Raw genomic sequence first — 18,044 nt, 5'->3', positions numbered from 1 at the left:
AGGCATTCAGAAATGAGAGTGTGCCAATTGTTTTGCCCCTGTTGAGGCTATATTTCCGAGGGAAGCTAAGCAGGATTAGGCCGAGGCGTTTCTTGGTTGGAGGAGGCAGCCATCAAGGGAAGAAAGCATCAGTGGGAAGGCCAAACAGTTGCAGGAAGTGCTTGGTGGCAGTGACTCAGAAGGTGTGGTGCTCTTCTTTGTGAGTCACTTTGCGACACTTTGCAAGAGTATCGATGAGGGCTTTGATTATTTTTTTCCAGAAGTTGCTGGGAGGATACATGTCCTCATGGGGGTTCCTGTGATGGTTTAATTTATGAATGGATGTGCTTCAATTTGGTTAGGATGCTGGAGTGGTTTAAGTACCTTCAAGCCTTATTTTTTTCTGGGTTTCAGTTGGATAGAGTGAGAGCCTTTCCTTCCTGTCCTTATACCTTTGTGTGGTGTTAATTGTGGGATGGCAGATGTCTTCTAAGCCATGATGAGTCATCCAAGTAGGTGTGGAAGGAAGGTTGAAAGATGTTTTGTACAAGTGAGCTGTAATTAATTGTTATTGTTAGTCTTATTAATTGCCAAAAGGAAGACACCTAGCAGGCAGAGCCTTGAAGGTTTCTGACATCTTTCCCCCTCCCCCTCCATCTTTAATATGGATCCAGTGTTGTAATAATTTACAATAGCTAAGCAACTCCAGGATTAGCACTTTCCCAACCATGCTGGAAAATAGGAAGACAGATAGTGAGGGGGGAGGGACCCCGCTGCGCCTACAGCACAGCTATCTGTATGTTGTTTTCCTCCACTGGACTCTTAACCTTTCTATAATGTGTCTAGTCTGACATAATCTAAGAGTGTAAAGCAGGTAAGATGATGTAAACCTAAAGAAAAAGCAATCAGGCTGTACAGAATAAGTTGAACTCGAGAAATTCTGATTCAAGAGGAAGACAAAAGGAAACTGCTTATACACAGCCAACAGAGGGGGCCTCTAGATACAATAGGGCTAATTTGGGTTACCCGTTGGGAAATTAGGTTTACCTACATAGGTGCTTTATCATAGACAACACTTGCACTTTTTAAAAATCCCTCTCCTAAAATTTCCATTTATTTATAAAGTTTATATGGGGACAACACTGGGAAGTTAGTGCTCTCCTCCTTAGTAAAAATTCCTTTGTGCACATTACTCCTGAGTGATGAGGATGGAGAAATTATTTTTCACGGTCTAGAAAGGTATTTGGGGATGGTTTCCCACTTCCACACCCCAGCTTCTACTCTACACACCAGTTTGTGCACCAGTAAAGTTTCCAAACTATCGCTGTTTTCAGATGGGATCCAGGCAAATTCAAGCTGCACAATTATAGTTGATTGGGAGGCCTTGTGCAATAAACCCATTTCCTCAAAAGATCAGACATTTTTCTCTAAAGAAAGTGATGGGGAAAAGCATTGGGGAGTATAGATAACACTTGTTTTGATGCAGTGTCATTTAACCTTCCCAAACACAAATGAGAATAAATGCTAATTAAATAGTCAACACGGCCTAATCTTTCTGCAAACAAATCAGGGGAAATGTTTTTTAAAATGGTCTATTAGAATCGACTTTTGTCTTAAGTAAAAAGAAGCCTAAGTATGTTTAACAGCATTTATTAGCATTATTCCCTTGTTACCCTTGGCTTCCCATCGTAAGTTTTTTTTTTTTTAATAAATATTTATTAAGGTTTTTAAATATAAAACATAATAAACAATCTTACTTCTTTCACAACAATTTCATCACTTCTTTGGGCTCCCTCACGTCTCCCGCTCCCATTTACATCGTTAAAAAAAATTTTCCAAACAAATTATCAACTTGTTTACAATCTCATGTCCACTCACACATATAATCTAGCGCTTCTTCCAAAAAGTTTTATATTTTCTTTAGTCTCACTTATCATCAAATTTAAATCTAGTTTAGTGGTGACCAGTTTTTTATAATCTAGCATCCTTCTTAACATTCAACCAAATTACAATGTTTTTGTAAATACATCTTGAATTTCTCCCAGTCTTCCTCCAACTTCTCTTCTCCCAGATCACGGATTCTGCCAGTCATCTCGGCCAGTTGCATATAGTCCATCAGCTGCATCTGCCACTCTTCCAGTGTGGGTAGATCTTGAGTTTTCCAGTTTTTTGCGATGAGAATCCTTGCTGCCGTTGTTGCATACATGAAAAATGTTCGATCCTTCTTTAACACCTTCTGGCCGACAATGCCCAGAAGAAAGGCCTCTGGTTTCTTTGTGAAGGTATACTTAAATACCTTTTTCAGCTCATTATATATCATTTCCCAGAAGACCTTCACCTTAGGGCATGTCCACCAGAGGTGAAAGAATGTTCCTTCATTTTCTTTACATTTCCAACATTTATTATCAGACGAATGGTATATTTTGGCAAGTTTAACTGGGGTCATGTACCATCTATATATCATTTTCATAACATTTTCCTTCAGAGCATTACATGCGGTGAAGTTCAGCCCAGTGGTCCACAACCTTTCCCAGTCCTCAAACATAATGTTATGTCCAATATCCTGTGCCCATTTTATCATAGCCGATTTAACCATTTCGTCTTGTGTATTCCACTTTAGCAGCAAGTTATACATTCTAGATAATACCTTGGTCTTTGGTTCTAACAATTCTGTTTCTAACTGCGATTTCTCCACCTGGAACCCTAACTTTTTGTCATTTTTAAAAACTTCTTTAATCTGAGCATAATGTAACCAGTCTCGCACCTTATCCTTCATTTTCTCCAAACTCTGCAATTTCCAATTGTCTCCATCTTTTTCTAATATTTCCCAATATTTTGGCCATTTGGCCTCCATATTGGGTCTTTTTCGGGCCTTGGCTTCCAGAGGTGAAAGCCACCTTGGAGATTTATTTTCCAATAAGTCTTTATATTTTGTCCAGACATTAAACACTGCTTTCCTGACAATATGGTTCTTAAAGGCCTTATTGATCTTAACTTTGTCATACCATAAATATGCATGCCAACCAAAAGCATTGTTAAAACCTTCCAGATCCAACACGTCAGTGTCTTCGAGAAGTAGCCAGTCTTTTAGCCAGCAAAAAGCTGCGGCTTCATAGTACAACTTTAAGTCTGGCAGGGCAAAGCCCCCTCTTTCTTTCGCATCTGTTAATATCTTAAACTTAATTCTGGGCTTTTTGCCCTGCCAGACAAATCTAGATATATCTTTCTGCCACTTCCGGAAGCACTCCGTTTTGTCCACAATCTGTAATGTTTGAAACAAAAACAGCATTTTTGGCAATACATTCATCTTAATAGCAGCAATTCGGCCTAACAAAGAAAGCTTCAATTTTGTCCAACTATCCAAGTCTCTCTTAATTTCAGACCAACATTTTTCATAGTTATCCTTGAATAGACTCAGGTTTTTTGCTGTTATGTTTACCCCTAGGTACTTTACCTTTTTAACCATAGTTAATTCTGTTTCTCTCTGAAACCGTTCTGACTCTGTGTCTGTCAAGTTTTTTCCCAACACTTTGGTTTTCTGTTTGTTTAATTTAAATCCCGCCACCCGACCAAAGTCCTGTATCAATTGTAATACTCTTTTCGTACTAGATTCTGGCTCCTGCAGGGTCAAAACTAGGTCATCTGCAAAAGCTTTAAGTTTGTATTGTTTCGCTCCGACCTGAATCCCTTCCACCAACCGGTCCCCTCTAATCATATTCAAGAGCACCTCCAGAACCGAGATAAATAACAAAGGGGAAATCGGGCAGCCTTGTCGTGTTCCTTTTTCAATTTTGAACTCTTCTGTAACCACATTGTTAACTATCAGTTTGGCCTTTTGTTCTGAATATATTGCATCAATCCCATTCTCAAACCCCCGTCCCACTCCCATTTCTTTCAAATTTCCCTTCATGAATTTCCAAGAAATATTATCAAAGGCCTTCTCCGCATCTATAAAAATTAACACTGCTTTTGTATTTATGTCTGTTTGCAAAAGTTCCAAAATGTCAATAATGTTTCTAGTGTTAGCAAACATATGTCTACCTGGGAGAAAGCCTGCCTGGTCTTTATGAATTACTTCATTAAGAACTCTTTTAAGTCTACTTGCCAAAATGTCTGCAAATATTTTGTAATCCACATTCAGAAGGGAAATGGGACGATAGTTTTTGAGTTGTGTCTTTTCAGTTTCAGATTTTGGTATCAATGTGATAAAAGCTTCCTTCCATGATTCCGGCGCCTTCTTCCCTTCCATAATTTCATTGCAGACCTCCATCATTGGTTGGATCAAATAATCTTTTAATGTCTTGTAATACTTGGAGGTCAAGCCATCTGGCCCTGGAGATTTGCCCAGTTGCATGTTCTGAATAGCTTGTTCAATCTCTTGTTGTGTTATTTTGTTATTCAGGATTACTCTGTTTTTTTGTGACAACTTTGTTAGTCCATTTCTTTCCAAAAATTGTTTAATCTCAACCTCATCTTGCGGCCCTTGAGTGTATAGTTTTTTGAAGTATCTCTGGAAGCACTTTCTAATTTCCATGGGGTTCTGAATGTTTCTTCCTTCAATTTCTAGGTTTGTAACTGTGTTTAATTTCTGTCTCTTCTTCAACTGCCAAGCAAGCAGTTTCCCACATTTATTCGCCGATTCAAAAGTTTTTTGTTTCATTAATTTAATCTTCCATTCTATTTCTTGGTTTATCAATTTGGAATAATGTGCTTGGTATAGTTTAATTTCTCTCAGAATCGGCTGTGACTTCGGGTTTGATCTTAATTTCTTCTCCAATTCTTTAATTTTCTGCAAGATCTTATCTTTCCTTTCATTTTGTGTCCTTTTCTTTACGGCGTTCTGTTGTATCAAGAACCCCCTCATCACAGCTTTGCTTGCGTCCCAGATAGTTCTTTTTTCCACCGTAGTGTTCATATTTATTTCAAAATAATCCTTCAGAGTTTTTTGGGCCTTCTTAATAATCTCCTGGTCTCTAAATAAGCTATCATTCATCTTCCATCTAAAGGAGCCGGTTGGCAAGAGTGTCATATCCATCTTCAGCGCGTTATGGTCGGAGCAGGTCTTTGGGCAGATTTCCACTTTTCTAACCTTGGGTGCCAGACCTCTAGTTATCCATATTTGGTCGATTCTTGTCCAAGTCAGCTGGGCTTCAGAGAAGAATGTTCCCTCTCTTCCCAGGGGGTTCTTAACTCTCCAAATGTCAATCCAGTCCATATTGTCAGTCATTTCAAAAAAGGTCTTTGGTAGTCTGCCGTCTTTTGTAACATTTTGATTTTGTGACTTATCCATGTTAGTCGATACGACCCCATTCATATCTCCCATCATAATGATGTTGTTGTAGTCCAGATAGTCCAGCATAATCTCATGCAACTTCTTGTAAAATTCCGATTTCCCGTCATTTGGTGCATAAATTCCTAATATCAGGATCTTTTCTCCTTGATGTTGTATCTCAATTGCTAATATTCTTCCATGTTCATCTTTAAATAAAAATTTAGGTGACAGGCTCTCTTTTGCATATATCACCACTCCTCGCTTCTTTACTCTGTCCGAAGATATAAATTCTTGGCCAAGTCTTTTGTTTATTAACACCTTTCTATGGAGCCTAGTCACATGTGTTTCTTGTAAGCAGATAATGTCCAGTTGTTCTTTTTTTAATATATGAAAAATTTTCCTCCTTTTTTCCGGGATGTTACAGCCATTAATATTCCAACTCAAAAGTTGCAGAGACATCCTGAATAAATCTGGTTATTTTTCAAGGGGTGGTACCTTGTTCAAAGGATCTTCAGGGTCCAAGGGTGCAGTTGCCTCTGGTGTTTCAGGCCCTGGAAGTTGGTCAATTCCTTTGTGAAGGTCCTCTCCGTATACGTTCAGAAATTTATCTCTATCTTCCAATGTTCTGATTTTGATCTTCTTCCCTCTAAAGGTAAAAGATAGTCCTTGAGGAAATTCCCACCTAAAGATGATTGAATTCTTCCTTAGTAATCTTGTCAACTCCAGATAGTTAGATCTAAGATCTAACAGTTGTTTAGGGATATCCTTGTAGATCTCAATTCTTTTATCCAAAATGTCCAGTGACTTTCCGTAGTGTAGGCCCAGAATCTTGTCCCTTTCCTCCTTTGACCTCAATGTTATCAAGCAGTCTCTGGGCTTCTCTTTCTTTATAAGTCTTCCGAGCCTAAAAGCTGAAACAATTTTAAAATCCTTTTCCTCTAGACTCCAAAATTTGGAGAATTCTTTGGTCAAAAACTCAGCTAGGTTGCCTTCTTCCACTTCTGGTATTGCTCTTATCCTTAAATTGCTCTCCCAGTTCCGCAGTTCAATCATAGATAGATAGGTCTGGTGTTCACCTACTTGTTTGCAGAGTGGTCTTACCTCTTGTTCTAAATTTTCAAGTTTTTGGCTGGTATCTTCAGCCAATTTCCGATTTTCCCCTGCAGCGTCCTTCAATTCTCCAATTGCTTGAGTATTCTGTGCAACTTGTCCAGATAGTTTATTTAAACATTGAGTGTTCTGGTCAATTTTATATGTTTGCTCATCGGCCTTCTTGTCCAAAGATTCTACTTTCTTGTCCAGAGATTCTAATTTTTCGAAAATTTTCTCTAAAATAGTAGTGCTTGCCCCTGAGGCCATATCTTCAAATTGTAATTCCTCAGTTTCTCCCTCCCCTGCCCGTGGCAGAGAGGCAGCTACCTCCTCAGAAGGCAAAGTAGGCACAGATGATCTACGTGCCTGTGAGGCTGCGGTTAAAGTTGTCAAAGTTGTTTGTTTAGTTCTTCCTCTCCTTCTTGCACCACTCATTCCAAAGTTATCTAATAGTCAAGGTCAAGCTGAGTTGTTCCCATGAGAAAGCAGCGGCCCAGATGGTAACAGTCAACAGAGGGCCGGGAAAAGGAAAGTAAAATAGAAGTCACTGCTATAAATCCCAAGTCCTCTAGGGGGAGTTTAAAATATTTCAAGGAAGAGATCAATTTCAGTTAAAATAAAGTCAGATTTCTAAGTCCAAGAACCTTCAATAAAAAAAAATTTCCAGCAGAGTTAGGGTTTAATACAGCAACAGTGTTTCAGATGGTGCAAACTAGTAGTCCAAATGCCTCAAAGTAGCAAGTTCAGACTCTCTCAGATTGTTTCAAAGTTCAGATTCAAAGTATCCATGCAAACTGCAAACTGACAGCTCAGTTTCTCAGGCAGCTCCAGCTCCTGGGGTTTTTAGTTAAAATGTAGCTCCAAAAGAAGAAAGATATCCCCATGCAGCTAAAATTCATAAAGTCCAGTGCATGAAATTGTTATTCCACTTAAAATAAAGTTCAATGGGTGCTCAGATCAAATAGTTTAAAAAGTCTCTCTTTGCCTCCACTCCTCCAGCTCTTTGCGTTCAAGTTCAACAGGAGCGGAAGACGGACTTCCTGTTTTTCGTCACTCCGCTTTCAGCCAAATTTAAAGCTTTAAGGTTCCAAATTGCATACAGTCAATTATTTACTCACGGGTTGTTGTTTTCAAAGCAAGAATTTCAGGAAGAAAGGTCAGCGCTCACTGGCAACAGCTACGCGGCTTCACTCCGCCGATTGCGGAACGACCCTCAGCGCCGCAGCCTCCTCCGCGATCCGGAGCCCCTTACGGGGTTCCTTCAACGTTTTGGGGGCCGCTACTGGCGCCCGCCGGGTCCCAAGACCGCAGGCTTCTGCCACCTGCGGGTTTCCGTTGTGGGTCTCCGCTTTCGCCGTAGCGGACGACCCTTTCTCGGACGGAGCTCCCTTCCCGGTTAGGAAAGGGCAGCCATTACCCTTCGCGCCGCCTCCGGAAGTCCTCAGTAAGTTGGACTGTAAGCTTTTAGAGGACGGATCTGTACTTTGTTTTTGGTGCACTGTAAAATGCAGCAATTGCCTTTTTTTTTATTACCAGCAGAATTATCTTTAGCATACAAGGAGTGTGGCTTTGTCCTCTGGTAGAATCAATAATAGAATTGTAGTATTGGAGGGGACCCCAAGGTTCATCTAGTCCAACCCTCTCCAGGGCAGGGATCTCAACTAAAGCATTCATGACAGATGGCCATCCAACCTCTGCTTAAATACCTCTAATGAAGGAAAGTCCCCCACCTTCTGAGGGCATCCGTTCCACTGCCAAACAGCTCTTATCGCCAGAAAGTTCTTCCTGATGTTTAGTTGGAATCTCCTGTCTTGTAACTGGAATCCATTGGTTTGGGAACTATCCTCCAGAGCAGGATAAAACAAGCTTGCTGTGTCTTTTATGTGACAGCCATTTAGATATTTGAAGATAGCTATTGTATCTCCTCTCAGTCTCTTCTTTTCCAAGCTAAACATACTGAACTCCCTCAACTGTTCTTCATAAGGCTTGGTTTTCAGACCCTTGATCATCTTGGTTGCCCTCCTCTGCACACATTCCAGCTTGCCAATATCCTTCTTAAATTGTGGTGCCCAGAACTGGACACAGTACTCTAGGTATGGTCTGACCAAGGCAGAATAGAGCAGGACAATTATTTCTCTTGAGCAGTACACTGTTGATGCACCTAGAATAGCTTTAGCACTTTTTTTTTTTGCTGCTGTTGCTGCATCACACTATTGGCTCATGTTAAGCATGTTAAGCTAGATCCTTTTCACATGTACTGCTGGCAAGCCAGGTGTCCCCCATCTTATATTTGTGCAGCTGACAAGTATAGAATCTTACATTTGTCCCTATTGAAATTCATTTTGTTTGTTTGGGCCCAGTTCACCAAGGTCACCTTGAATCCTGATTCTGTCTTCTGCACAGAACTTTGGTGGGCCCTGCCCCTTCAGCTCCCATGGCTTCACATAGATAACACCCCTGCTTAGCAGGAAGGAGGATGGGGACTATACTAGAATTAGCTGGCTCTGCCTGCCATTGGCTAGGCTCTACCTACTGTTTTGGCTACCTGCATTCCATCTCACTAGTCTCAATGGGCACTGGTCGCCACTGGTTTTGAGAGGTTGCCCAGCTCACCCAACAATCCCACAGCAGTACTGAAAGTAAGCTGTTAGACGCCAGAGTTACAAATAACAGTGGTACCTTGGGTTACATACGCTTCAGGTTACATACGCTTCAGGTTACAGACTCCGCTAACCCAGATATAATGCTTCGGGTTAAGAACTTTGCTTCAGGATGAGAACAGAAATCGAGCGGCGGTGGCGTGGCAGCAACGGGAGGCCCCATTAGCTAAAGTGGTGCTTCAGGTTAAGAACAGTTTCAGGTTAAGAACGGACCTCCGGAACGAATTAAGTACTTAATCTGAGGTACCACTGTATACAAATCCAAATCGAATAAATACCCCAAAAGCAACTTATACATTTACATCTAACTAATTTAGATTAGTAGCTAGGCAGACCATGATTTTTTAAATGTCAAGAAATTGGAGCTTGTCCCACCACTTACTCTTTTATTGATGGTTATCAGTGGAGAGAAAAGAAACCCCAGCATCCATGTAAAACTTCCACATGTAAATTATAAATTATCAAAGAGAACCCACCACACCACCAATAATCTAAAGAAGTAAAATTCCCCTGGGATTCAAAGAACCAAACAATGGCTAGTCTTGACTGTTAAGTATATATATACACAGGAAGTGACTATTTGATAGCCTGAGACCATTAGCTGGTTCCAAATCCCTTGGCAGTAAGTAACTTAACAGAGACTATTTTTCCTCTGTTTTGTTTTGTAGCGTCCTAGAGTTATGGACCTTCCAGAACACTGCAGCGTAAAGCAGCTGTTTTGCTGGGACTTGAGCACTTTTTCTTTTACAAGGCAAATGCCAAGGACATGTGTGTGCATATGGTGTTGCCATCTAAACCTACTCTGTGAATACGTGCTCATGCTTATTGATTCTGTAAGTTCTTCCTCTTCTTCTTCACCCAGTTGCATGTTGGAAACATTCAGCAATACCAGTTAAGCTGTTCTTTCTGTTCACACTATCTCATTTGCTTTATATCATCAGACAAATTCTTGTCCGCAGCATACAGTCCAGATAGAAGGGGCTTTGTTTTGATTCCGCCTCTCTGGCCCAGACTCAGGACAACCTGGCCATGATGTGCTACTCGCAAGCCAGCTTCCCATCGAAGCTGGATAGGGCGATGGCAAAAGCTTGCACAGCACACAGTGGGTAGTTGTAGTCCAGGGTGAAAGTATCATCAGCTACGCGGCCAAACTGCAAGACGATGTAGTCCACTGTAGGAAAAGAGGTGAACACACCATCATTTCAGCAGATGGACCAAAAATAGGCTCTGCTACAATGCCATAGCCCCCACCCCAAAATGAGTAATGACAACTTCTGGTCCTCTGTGCCTTCCAGTTGAAAAAGACTCTTCACCACTGGCCCACTGTCATAAGAAGAATGGGGTTCTGGAGAAAAGCCCATTTCCAGAGCTGCCAAACTTTCATGCTCCCCCCCCAAAAAAAACCCCACCTTGTAGCATTTCTATCTTGACCAGAACCTTTTGATGTTATTATCTTGGCATAGCTGCCTCCAGACATTTGAAAGGAAGTTGGATGTTCCTAAGATGTCGTCACCAGAGGTGACTTCCCAGAGAATGCCTGAAGAGAACAGGTTTTCTACCATATGGCTTATATCTCTATTTCCAGTGCTAAGGGAGTATGGCTCACATGGAGCTGAACAAAACCTTTTTATTCCGGACCCTCCTATTCAAATGCTAAGGAGAAAAGAACAGGATGGGACAGGGAAGAGAACAGCAGAGTTCAGGAGTTGACTGGCCACCTGCTGGGCAATGAATGCCTGCTGCTTCTTCAACAGAGCTACCAAGTAAGTACATTTCTTTTTTCCAGCTGGGTGGACAGAGCACAAGACCCAATATGTGCTGCCTCCCCCCTAGAGACCTGCCCCCTCACCAGAATTCCTAACCAAGACATTTGTGGCATTCTAGAGGTCTCTCTGACTCACTGCTTCGGTCATGACTCCCTTTGTTACCAGTGAGAGCAACAAGAAATCTGTAAAAATAACTGGGGCCCTGAGCAGGTTCTTTCTGTCCTGTAATCCTACACCCGAGACAGTAACATCCCCTGATTGGGCTGGACAGGTGACAAGCAGACAAGTCATACACTCGGCGAAATTGCTTGGCTGCCTATGTTTGTTGCTCTCATGTGAATTCTGCAGGGTGCTCACAGCCCCAGCACTCACAAGGGGGATGGAAGTGTCAACGTTTTGTCCTCTTTTTGTATCAAGAGTTGCTTCTTTGAGCATCAACCAGCACAAGATCAAAGCATGCACATGTGTGTGTGTGTGTGTGTGTGTGTGCGCGTGCACACACACACACACACACACACACACACACACACACACCACAAAAGGCTTAGGCCCAGATTCTTATAGTCACACAGCAATGTGCACACCCCATCAGATTTTTAAAGACTGTGGATCCTGCTTGCATAAACTCTCAAGTTTGCAGCTGATTTCAGCATGTTGGATACATACTGGAGAGACTTTTGAGCTTGTTGACCACAAAGCTTGGGCTATGGTTTCCAACGTGGTCCACCTGTATACTCTCCTTAGGAGGATATAATGTGGGCCAAATTAAGTGAGACACAAGTAGCAGTTGTGGGAATAGCTTTTAAGAATGGAATAGGAACGCTAGGAGGGTGGGGTCTAGATGTTGACCCTGGTGGTAGGGAGGCTTTAGCCTAGTGTGGTCCCAGTCAAGGCTAAGCCCCAGTGCCTATCACCCCCTGCCAGGGTCCTGATCAGAATTAAGATACCTCAGTCCTGCTACTTACTTTTTAAAAGCCGTTCACACAACTGCTCATTTCATGAATAACATTTCTTCCAATTTGACCTTGTGATCCCCCACACAGGGCACCCAGCCGAGGGGGCACAAAATTGAGAAGCCTCCCAAAGTGGCTTGGGCAACCCAGTCAGGTGCGCAGGGTACAAATAATAAAATTATTATTATTATTAAGATTCATTTGTGGGCACCAAATTTTGGTCTTGCTCAAGGCACCATATTACCAGAGATTATCAAAGTCGATCCCAGTCTTAATTTTGATCTTATTTAGTAAATGCATCCCATATTATCTCATTTAGCAACCCCTAAATGAATTGCACGTTCAAGGATGAATCGGAGCTTGAAAACTAGTTGGCAGCCCTTGGCAAGATCAGGGGCTCTTAGCTTAATCACCCTTGGATTAATGATTGTGTATTTGCTGTTATCCTTAGAGGGTGTTCATAGAGGCATAGGAAAACTTATATTATGAGCTATGTAAGTGACCCAAATCAGCATCAAAGGCATAAGGGATCCTGGAACCCCTTGTTCTGCCTATAGAATATGCTAACTCAAAATATCAACACTGTGATTCGAAAAACACCCTTTAGATCTTTATTACATAAAGAAGTCTTAACACTATTTGCACATGCCTCTTGAGTGAAATCAATGCAGACCTTGGCATCTTGTACCCCAAGGTATTTCATGACTAATTGGAAATGCCAGAACAGTTCTTTTGAGTTGGAGGCTACATATCAATTTGGCAATTAGTGCCCAAGTGGTACCCGTTATTGGCCATTTTGGATTAGCCCCATCAGAAACTGGATGACTATCAGGAACACCTTGTGTACGCATCAGAGTTTACGAGTGTCTCATAAATTAACACTCAAAAGTTTGAAGCGTACCCAGGAAGAATTCCAACCTCAAACAACTTAGAGACAAAACCAGACGAAAGCTTGGCTCCAAGTCATTCAGCAGTTCCAAGGGGCTTAGCAAGGAACCCAAACCCTTATTATTCCTGTCTTCCGACTGTCATGCTCCCTCTCGTGGATGATTTGTGCATGCCTCGCTTCCTGTCTACATTTAGGCAAACTCCTTAGAGAGTTTGGTGGCTCGTTCAGGTCTGGTTGTAAAACTTAACACATTCCCAAATTGTGATTACAGAGTACAGGCTTCAGGAAGGTTCTTCTCACAGCAGATAGGTCAGATATCCTTGTATCTGGAAAGTGGACATTCTGGTTTCCTCTGGCCTAAATTACACAACAACTCAGACAACTTATTTCCAAACTCTGCTGCCTTTTCTTTTTAGGTCAGTCCTGGTCCACACACGTACTCTGTGACATGGTTGGCATTTGGGGGGGAAACACAACCAATTGCACATAGGCAACTCCATGTGACAAGTCATTCATGGGAAAGAGCTTCCCATGCAATCACAGAGATTGTCAACATGCCACCATAAAACTCTCTCTCATCTGAACCTTCTCCTGAGTGTTGGTTTCACACAGTTGCAGTTTCAAGTGGCTCCTATGCCACAGATGTGTGGTTCAGACATGAAGCGGTCACCTGAGCATGCCATTATGTGTGGCAAACAGTCCTTTTGAAGCCATTGTGTGACCACACAGCCCTCATACAGCAGACACAATTTCAAGTCTGCTTTGACACTCAGCTAGCATCTGAGTTAAAAGCATCTGCTTATCCAGCTTTCTGCATGCCTTGTCTCCAAATCTGATTGGTTCTATAACTATTGTTAACAATGAACCAGTATCCCAAGCAATTTATTTGCAAAGCATAAATGTGAGAGAAAAGCAAACCCCAACATAGGTAATATAATGATGCTGTCATTATACCTTTCCTTTCTGCCCCATCTCTCTTCAGATTACAAGCTGTTTGTTGAAATGGAGAGTATAATACAAGGACTACCTTTCTCCACACACTTTATTGCCTAGAGTAGCAATAATTCCAGAGCCAATCCTGGTTGACCTCCTAAGTTAGCACAATGTAGGATTGCTCCATCGGTAGAGCATGAGAATCTCAGGGTTGTGGGTTCAAGCCCCACGTTGGGTAAAAGATTCCTGCATTTCAGGGGACTAGATGACCTTTGTGATTCTTTGAGGTCTGCCTTCACTCTTACGGGCCAAGAGAATTCCATAGGACTTACCGTCATTGCTGTGGACAATCTGGAAGTTCTTGACGGAGGCATGAGTAACTCTGCCATGGAAGTTGAGCACATAAGACTGGGTCTCGTCATTCCACACTGGGGCTTTGTTATGCAGTTCGATTAAGTTGTCCATTATCCTGTTCTGCCATCTGATGAGCAGCCCATCATTATCCTGGCAAGAAATGTGAGAAAAGCACAAAATTAAATCATTTCCAAACACGCTTCAGTGCGAGCTGCAGCATTTGGTTTATCTGTCTGTGGATATACCTTTCTGGTTCCCAGAGATAAGGGACCTTGTATAGTATTACAGTATAGTGTTATACCTCACTATCATTTTTTTTTTTAATGTGGGAATGAGAGGACTGATTAAGAAATACGGTGGTACCTCGGATTACATACGCTTCAGGTTACAGACTCCGCTAACCCAGAAATATTACCTCGGGTTAAGAACTTTGCTTCAGGATGAGAACAGAAATTGTGCAGCAGCAGGAGGCCCCATTAGCTAAAGTGGTGCTTCAGGTTAAGTACAGTTTCAGGTTAAGAATGGACCTCCAAAATGAATTAAGTACTTAACCCGAGGTACCACTGTAAAATAAAATAAAATCAGGGTCATAAATGGCACCCACTGCAACACTTATACTGAATGTGGGCTGAGATGCAAATGGACCCACCTATCGCAGCTTCCTCAAGGCCACCAAAACAAAGGTGCAGGACTCTGAATGTGGAAAATCACTTGCAATTCCACTTGTAACTTAAAATAGCAAAACAGTGATTGGGTAGCACTAGGAACATCCTATCATGATAGGATACTAAGGTTCCAGTATATTAAGGGTGTCATGCTATGGTGAGCATCCCATCAGTGCAAGGATATCAACTTGCTAGACGGAATGACCCCTTTTCCTTCCCCTGTTCTGAGGATTCTTCCGACGCCTCTGAGCCAATTGGGGGGAGGGCCTGCAGGGAGAGGACAGAGGGGGAAAGCCCCCTTTGTGACAGTGGAAGACCTCACACGGTTTGCACTGAGGGGACTTGTTAGGTGTACTCTACCCCAAGTGTGTACACAGCACTGAGAGACACCTGCCAATCCTTCCAAGGTCTTCTGCCCCTCCTAATTTTAGTTGCACATATTTTTTTGAATGGAGATCCCTGCCCCCTCTGGCCCTGGGGGCCCTTTTTATTGTTCCATTGGTGGTGCCAGGCTGGCTGGAGACCACAATTCTGGCACTTAGGCATCAAAATCTCCTATCTCCCTTTCCACAGATTGCCTCTAGGATTGTGTCGTAGATGCTTATCATGTTGGTAACTTACATTTCGGGGTCGGATTGGCACCCTCTCATTGTCTGAATTCATTCCAGGGATAATCACTGTCATTTTTCGAGGTCCCTTGAACCCTAATACATTTGTCTCCTGAAACAGAAACCCCAGAATGCTTATAACTCAATCACAGTCATATATCCTCAAAACATGATTAATTTGTTTATAATCCCCCAAACTATCTGATTCGTAACAGCTTAAAGCAGCTATCTTGTCAGTCTCAAGCTTGTGCTACAGCTTTGCCATGATAGTGTTGCATCCTCCCAACACATAAAAATAACATTGCTATAACATGAAAAGAAGTTAGATACCACTGATTTTTTAAAAAAACAACAACACAAAACCCTTCCTTTCTCTGCCTTCTTAGCCTGGCAAGAGTGATGATCAGTTGTCAGCATGTGGTGATGATCAGTGACCAGTGATGATCAATTGTCAGCATGTGGGATCTACCTTTTTTCTCTCAAATAAACCCCCCAAGGTTTTGTGTTGTTTGTTTAAAGAATGTTTTTATTATATGCTTCACAGTTTATTTTGTGTATGGAGAAGAATGGCTGTTTGGCAATACACTCTAGCTGAGAACTATTTGTATATCTGGGGGGGGGGACTAATAAAAAGTACTTAAATTATAATAAAGACCCAAGGTCCACCAAGCAGAGTCAGATGCAAAATAGTGGCTCAGGAGAGAAGAAATACATTTAGAATTAAAGAACAGGGTGCCTCTGAGCACATGCTGCTCAGCTCAATAATTTGTTTTCAGGGCCAGGATCTATCTTCTGCCTGTCCCTAGCCTAGAGAATGGAGGAGATATTGATGATATGAAGGTGCTTGCATCTGGAGATGGCAAGCATGATTGTTCTGTTAGGTAAACACTATTGCTTATTATTTCCGCTCTAAGAATTCTGGGTAGTGCAGTTTAACCCTATCAGAGTTATAATTCCAAGCAACTCCTAACCAACTACCATTCTTATAAGGGCATGAGCCTTGAGAGAAGCCCTGGAGCATCCATGTCCGCAAAAATGGAGTCGGGTGTAGCTTGTGCCAGCTGCAGCATTTGCTTTACCTGTCTGTGAATGTAGATACCCTTTTGGTTCCCAGAGGATAAGGGACCACCCTTGGCTGGACTGAAATATGGCAGGGTGGTTTAAAAAGTAAGCGGATTGGACAGAGACTTGGCTAATGTAACACATGCCTTGGAAACATCTAGGTTAGATTTGAAAAGGCATCAGCGTATGACAAGCATAACTCCACCCCCAGCCTTGAATTATCCCCAGCCACTCCATGCAATGTAGACCCTGCAGATTTTACCTGCATTGGGTAACACTAACTGGTCGGCATTAAGACTCTGTTCCACTCGGGAACAGTTTTTACAGCAGACAAAGAGTTCTCAAGCCTCCCTTGGGAAAGATACTCACAAGCATATTCTAGCCCAGGGGTAGGCAACCTAAGGCCCGGGGGCTGGATGCGGCCCAATCGCCTTCTCAATCTGGCCAACGGACGATCCGGGAATCAGCGTGTTTTTACACGAGTAGAATGTGTCCTTTTATTTTAAATGCATCTGTGGGTTATTTGTGGGGCATAGGAATTTGTTCATATTTTTTTTCAAAATATAGTCTGGCCCACCACATGGTCTGAGGCCCACAGCTGATAAAGGTTGCTGACCCCTGTTCTAGCCACTGCAAGCAGCTGCCCAGGAGATTATGGCTAGAAAAGATGGAGTGGCACAATGTGGTTCCTTACATAAACAACAGCTGCAAGCTCCTGGCGCACATTTGACCAATCCGAATTTGCTCTGTCAGGATTCACGCCATTATCAAACACCGAAAACCGAGTGCCCATCAAATTGGATCTAAGCGCAAAACAAAAAACCACAACAGCAATCAGGCAAAGCAGAGGAGGGTTTCAGAGTCAAGGAGCCACTTTGCACAATTACCCCTTTTCTGTTAAAATAAACACCGTAACATTGAGTTAACTAGGTATACTGTGCATCAATGTGGGTATAGTCTATATGTGTGTGTGTGTAAGAGAGGGAGGGAATATGGGAGTGGGATGGGATAAGGAGGGAATGGAAAGGTCACTCAATCAGGGCATCTTCAGTATTTCCAAATGCCCAGGCCTATTAAATTGCGACATGTCTCTCCTCTGGATAGAACCGGCTAAACCACTTCTGCCCTGCCCCGAGGGACAATCTTGATACCAGATCTGATAACAGGGTGCGTCTGGCTTGCTGGGCTAGGGGTGTAATTATTGACAAATCTCCGCACCAGGGGAAAGAGAGGCCACACTTTAAGGGAGAGGCTGTAACTTGGTGGCAAGCTCAGGTTTTGCATGCCAAAGATCCCAGGTTCAGTCCCCAGCATCTCCAGGCAGGGCTGGCAAAGACTTCTTGATCACTTAATCTAGATGGACCAATGGTCTGACTCTGCATAAAGCAACTTCCCGTATTCTGGACATTTTTTATTTACCTGTGATCACCATCTGCAATGTAAATATGCAAAGACTACCCTACCCTACCCTCACATATAAGCTTGTTTGCAATCAGAGTCCTGCTACTTGGGAAGTCAGTATGGGCTGCCCAAATAAGCTAAAGTAGCACTTAAAATGTGGGACTTTAGCCATGCAACACTGTAAACTGCCACGCACATTTATGGTGCTGTATACACAATAATGAGGGACGCGGGTGACGCTGTGGGTTAAACCACAGAGCCTAGGACTTGTGGATCAGAAGGTCGGTGGTTCGAATCCCTGTGACGGGGTGAGCTCCCGTTGTTCGGTCCCTGCTCCTGCCAACCTAGCAGTTCGAAAGCCCGTCAAAAGTGCAAGTAGATAAATAGGTACCGCTCCGGCGGGAAGGTAA

General features: G+C 42.5%; 1 protein-coding gene across 3 annotated transcripts in view; it reads right to left on the bottom strand.

Moving 5' to 3' along the window:
• Nucleotides 1-9,404: 9,404 nt before the first annotated feature.
• Nucleotides 9,405-18,044, bottom strand: part of TULP1 (TUB like protein 1) — a 37,763-nt gene continuing 29,123 nt past the window's right edge. For all 3 annotated transcript variants that reach the window (XM_081866618.1, XM_081866617.1, XM_081866619.1), the window contains 4 exons: nucleotides 16,928-17,036; nucleotides 15,185-15,283; nucleotides 13,877-14,048; nucleotides 9,405-10,174 (listed from right to left, as the gene is read on the bottom strand). In XM_081866618.1, the coding sequence (XP_081722744.1) occupies nucleotides 10,041-10,174; nucleotides 13,877-14,048; nucleotides 15,185-15,283; nucleotides 16,928-17,036 (514 nt within the window). In that variant the 3' untranslated portion in view covers nucleotides 9,405-10,040. The remainder of the gene's footprint in view (nucleotides 10,175-13,876; nucleotides 14,049-15,184; nucleotides 15,284-16,927; nucleotides 17,037-18,044) is intronic.

This window comes from Podarcis erhardii (assembly GCF_964252035.2).
Source record: "Podarcis erhardii genome assembly, chromosome: 6".
NCBI classification, from domain to species: domain Eukaryota; kingdom Metazoa; phylum Chordata; class Lepidosauria; order Squamata; family Lacertidae; genus Podarcis; species Podarcis erhardii.
Note: the sequence above shows the minus strand (reverse complement) of the source record. Positions and strands in the feature narration are given on the sequence as shown.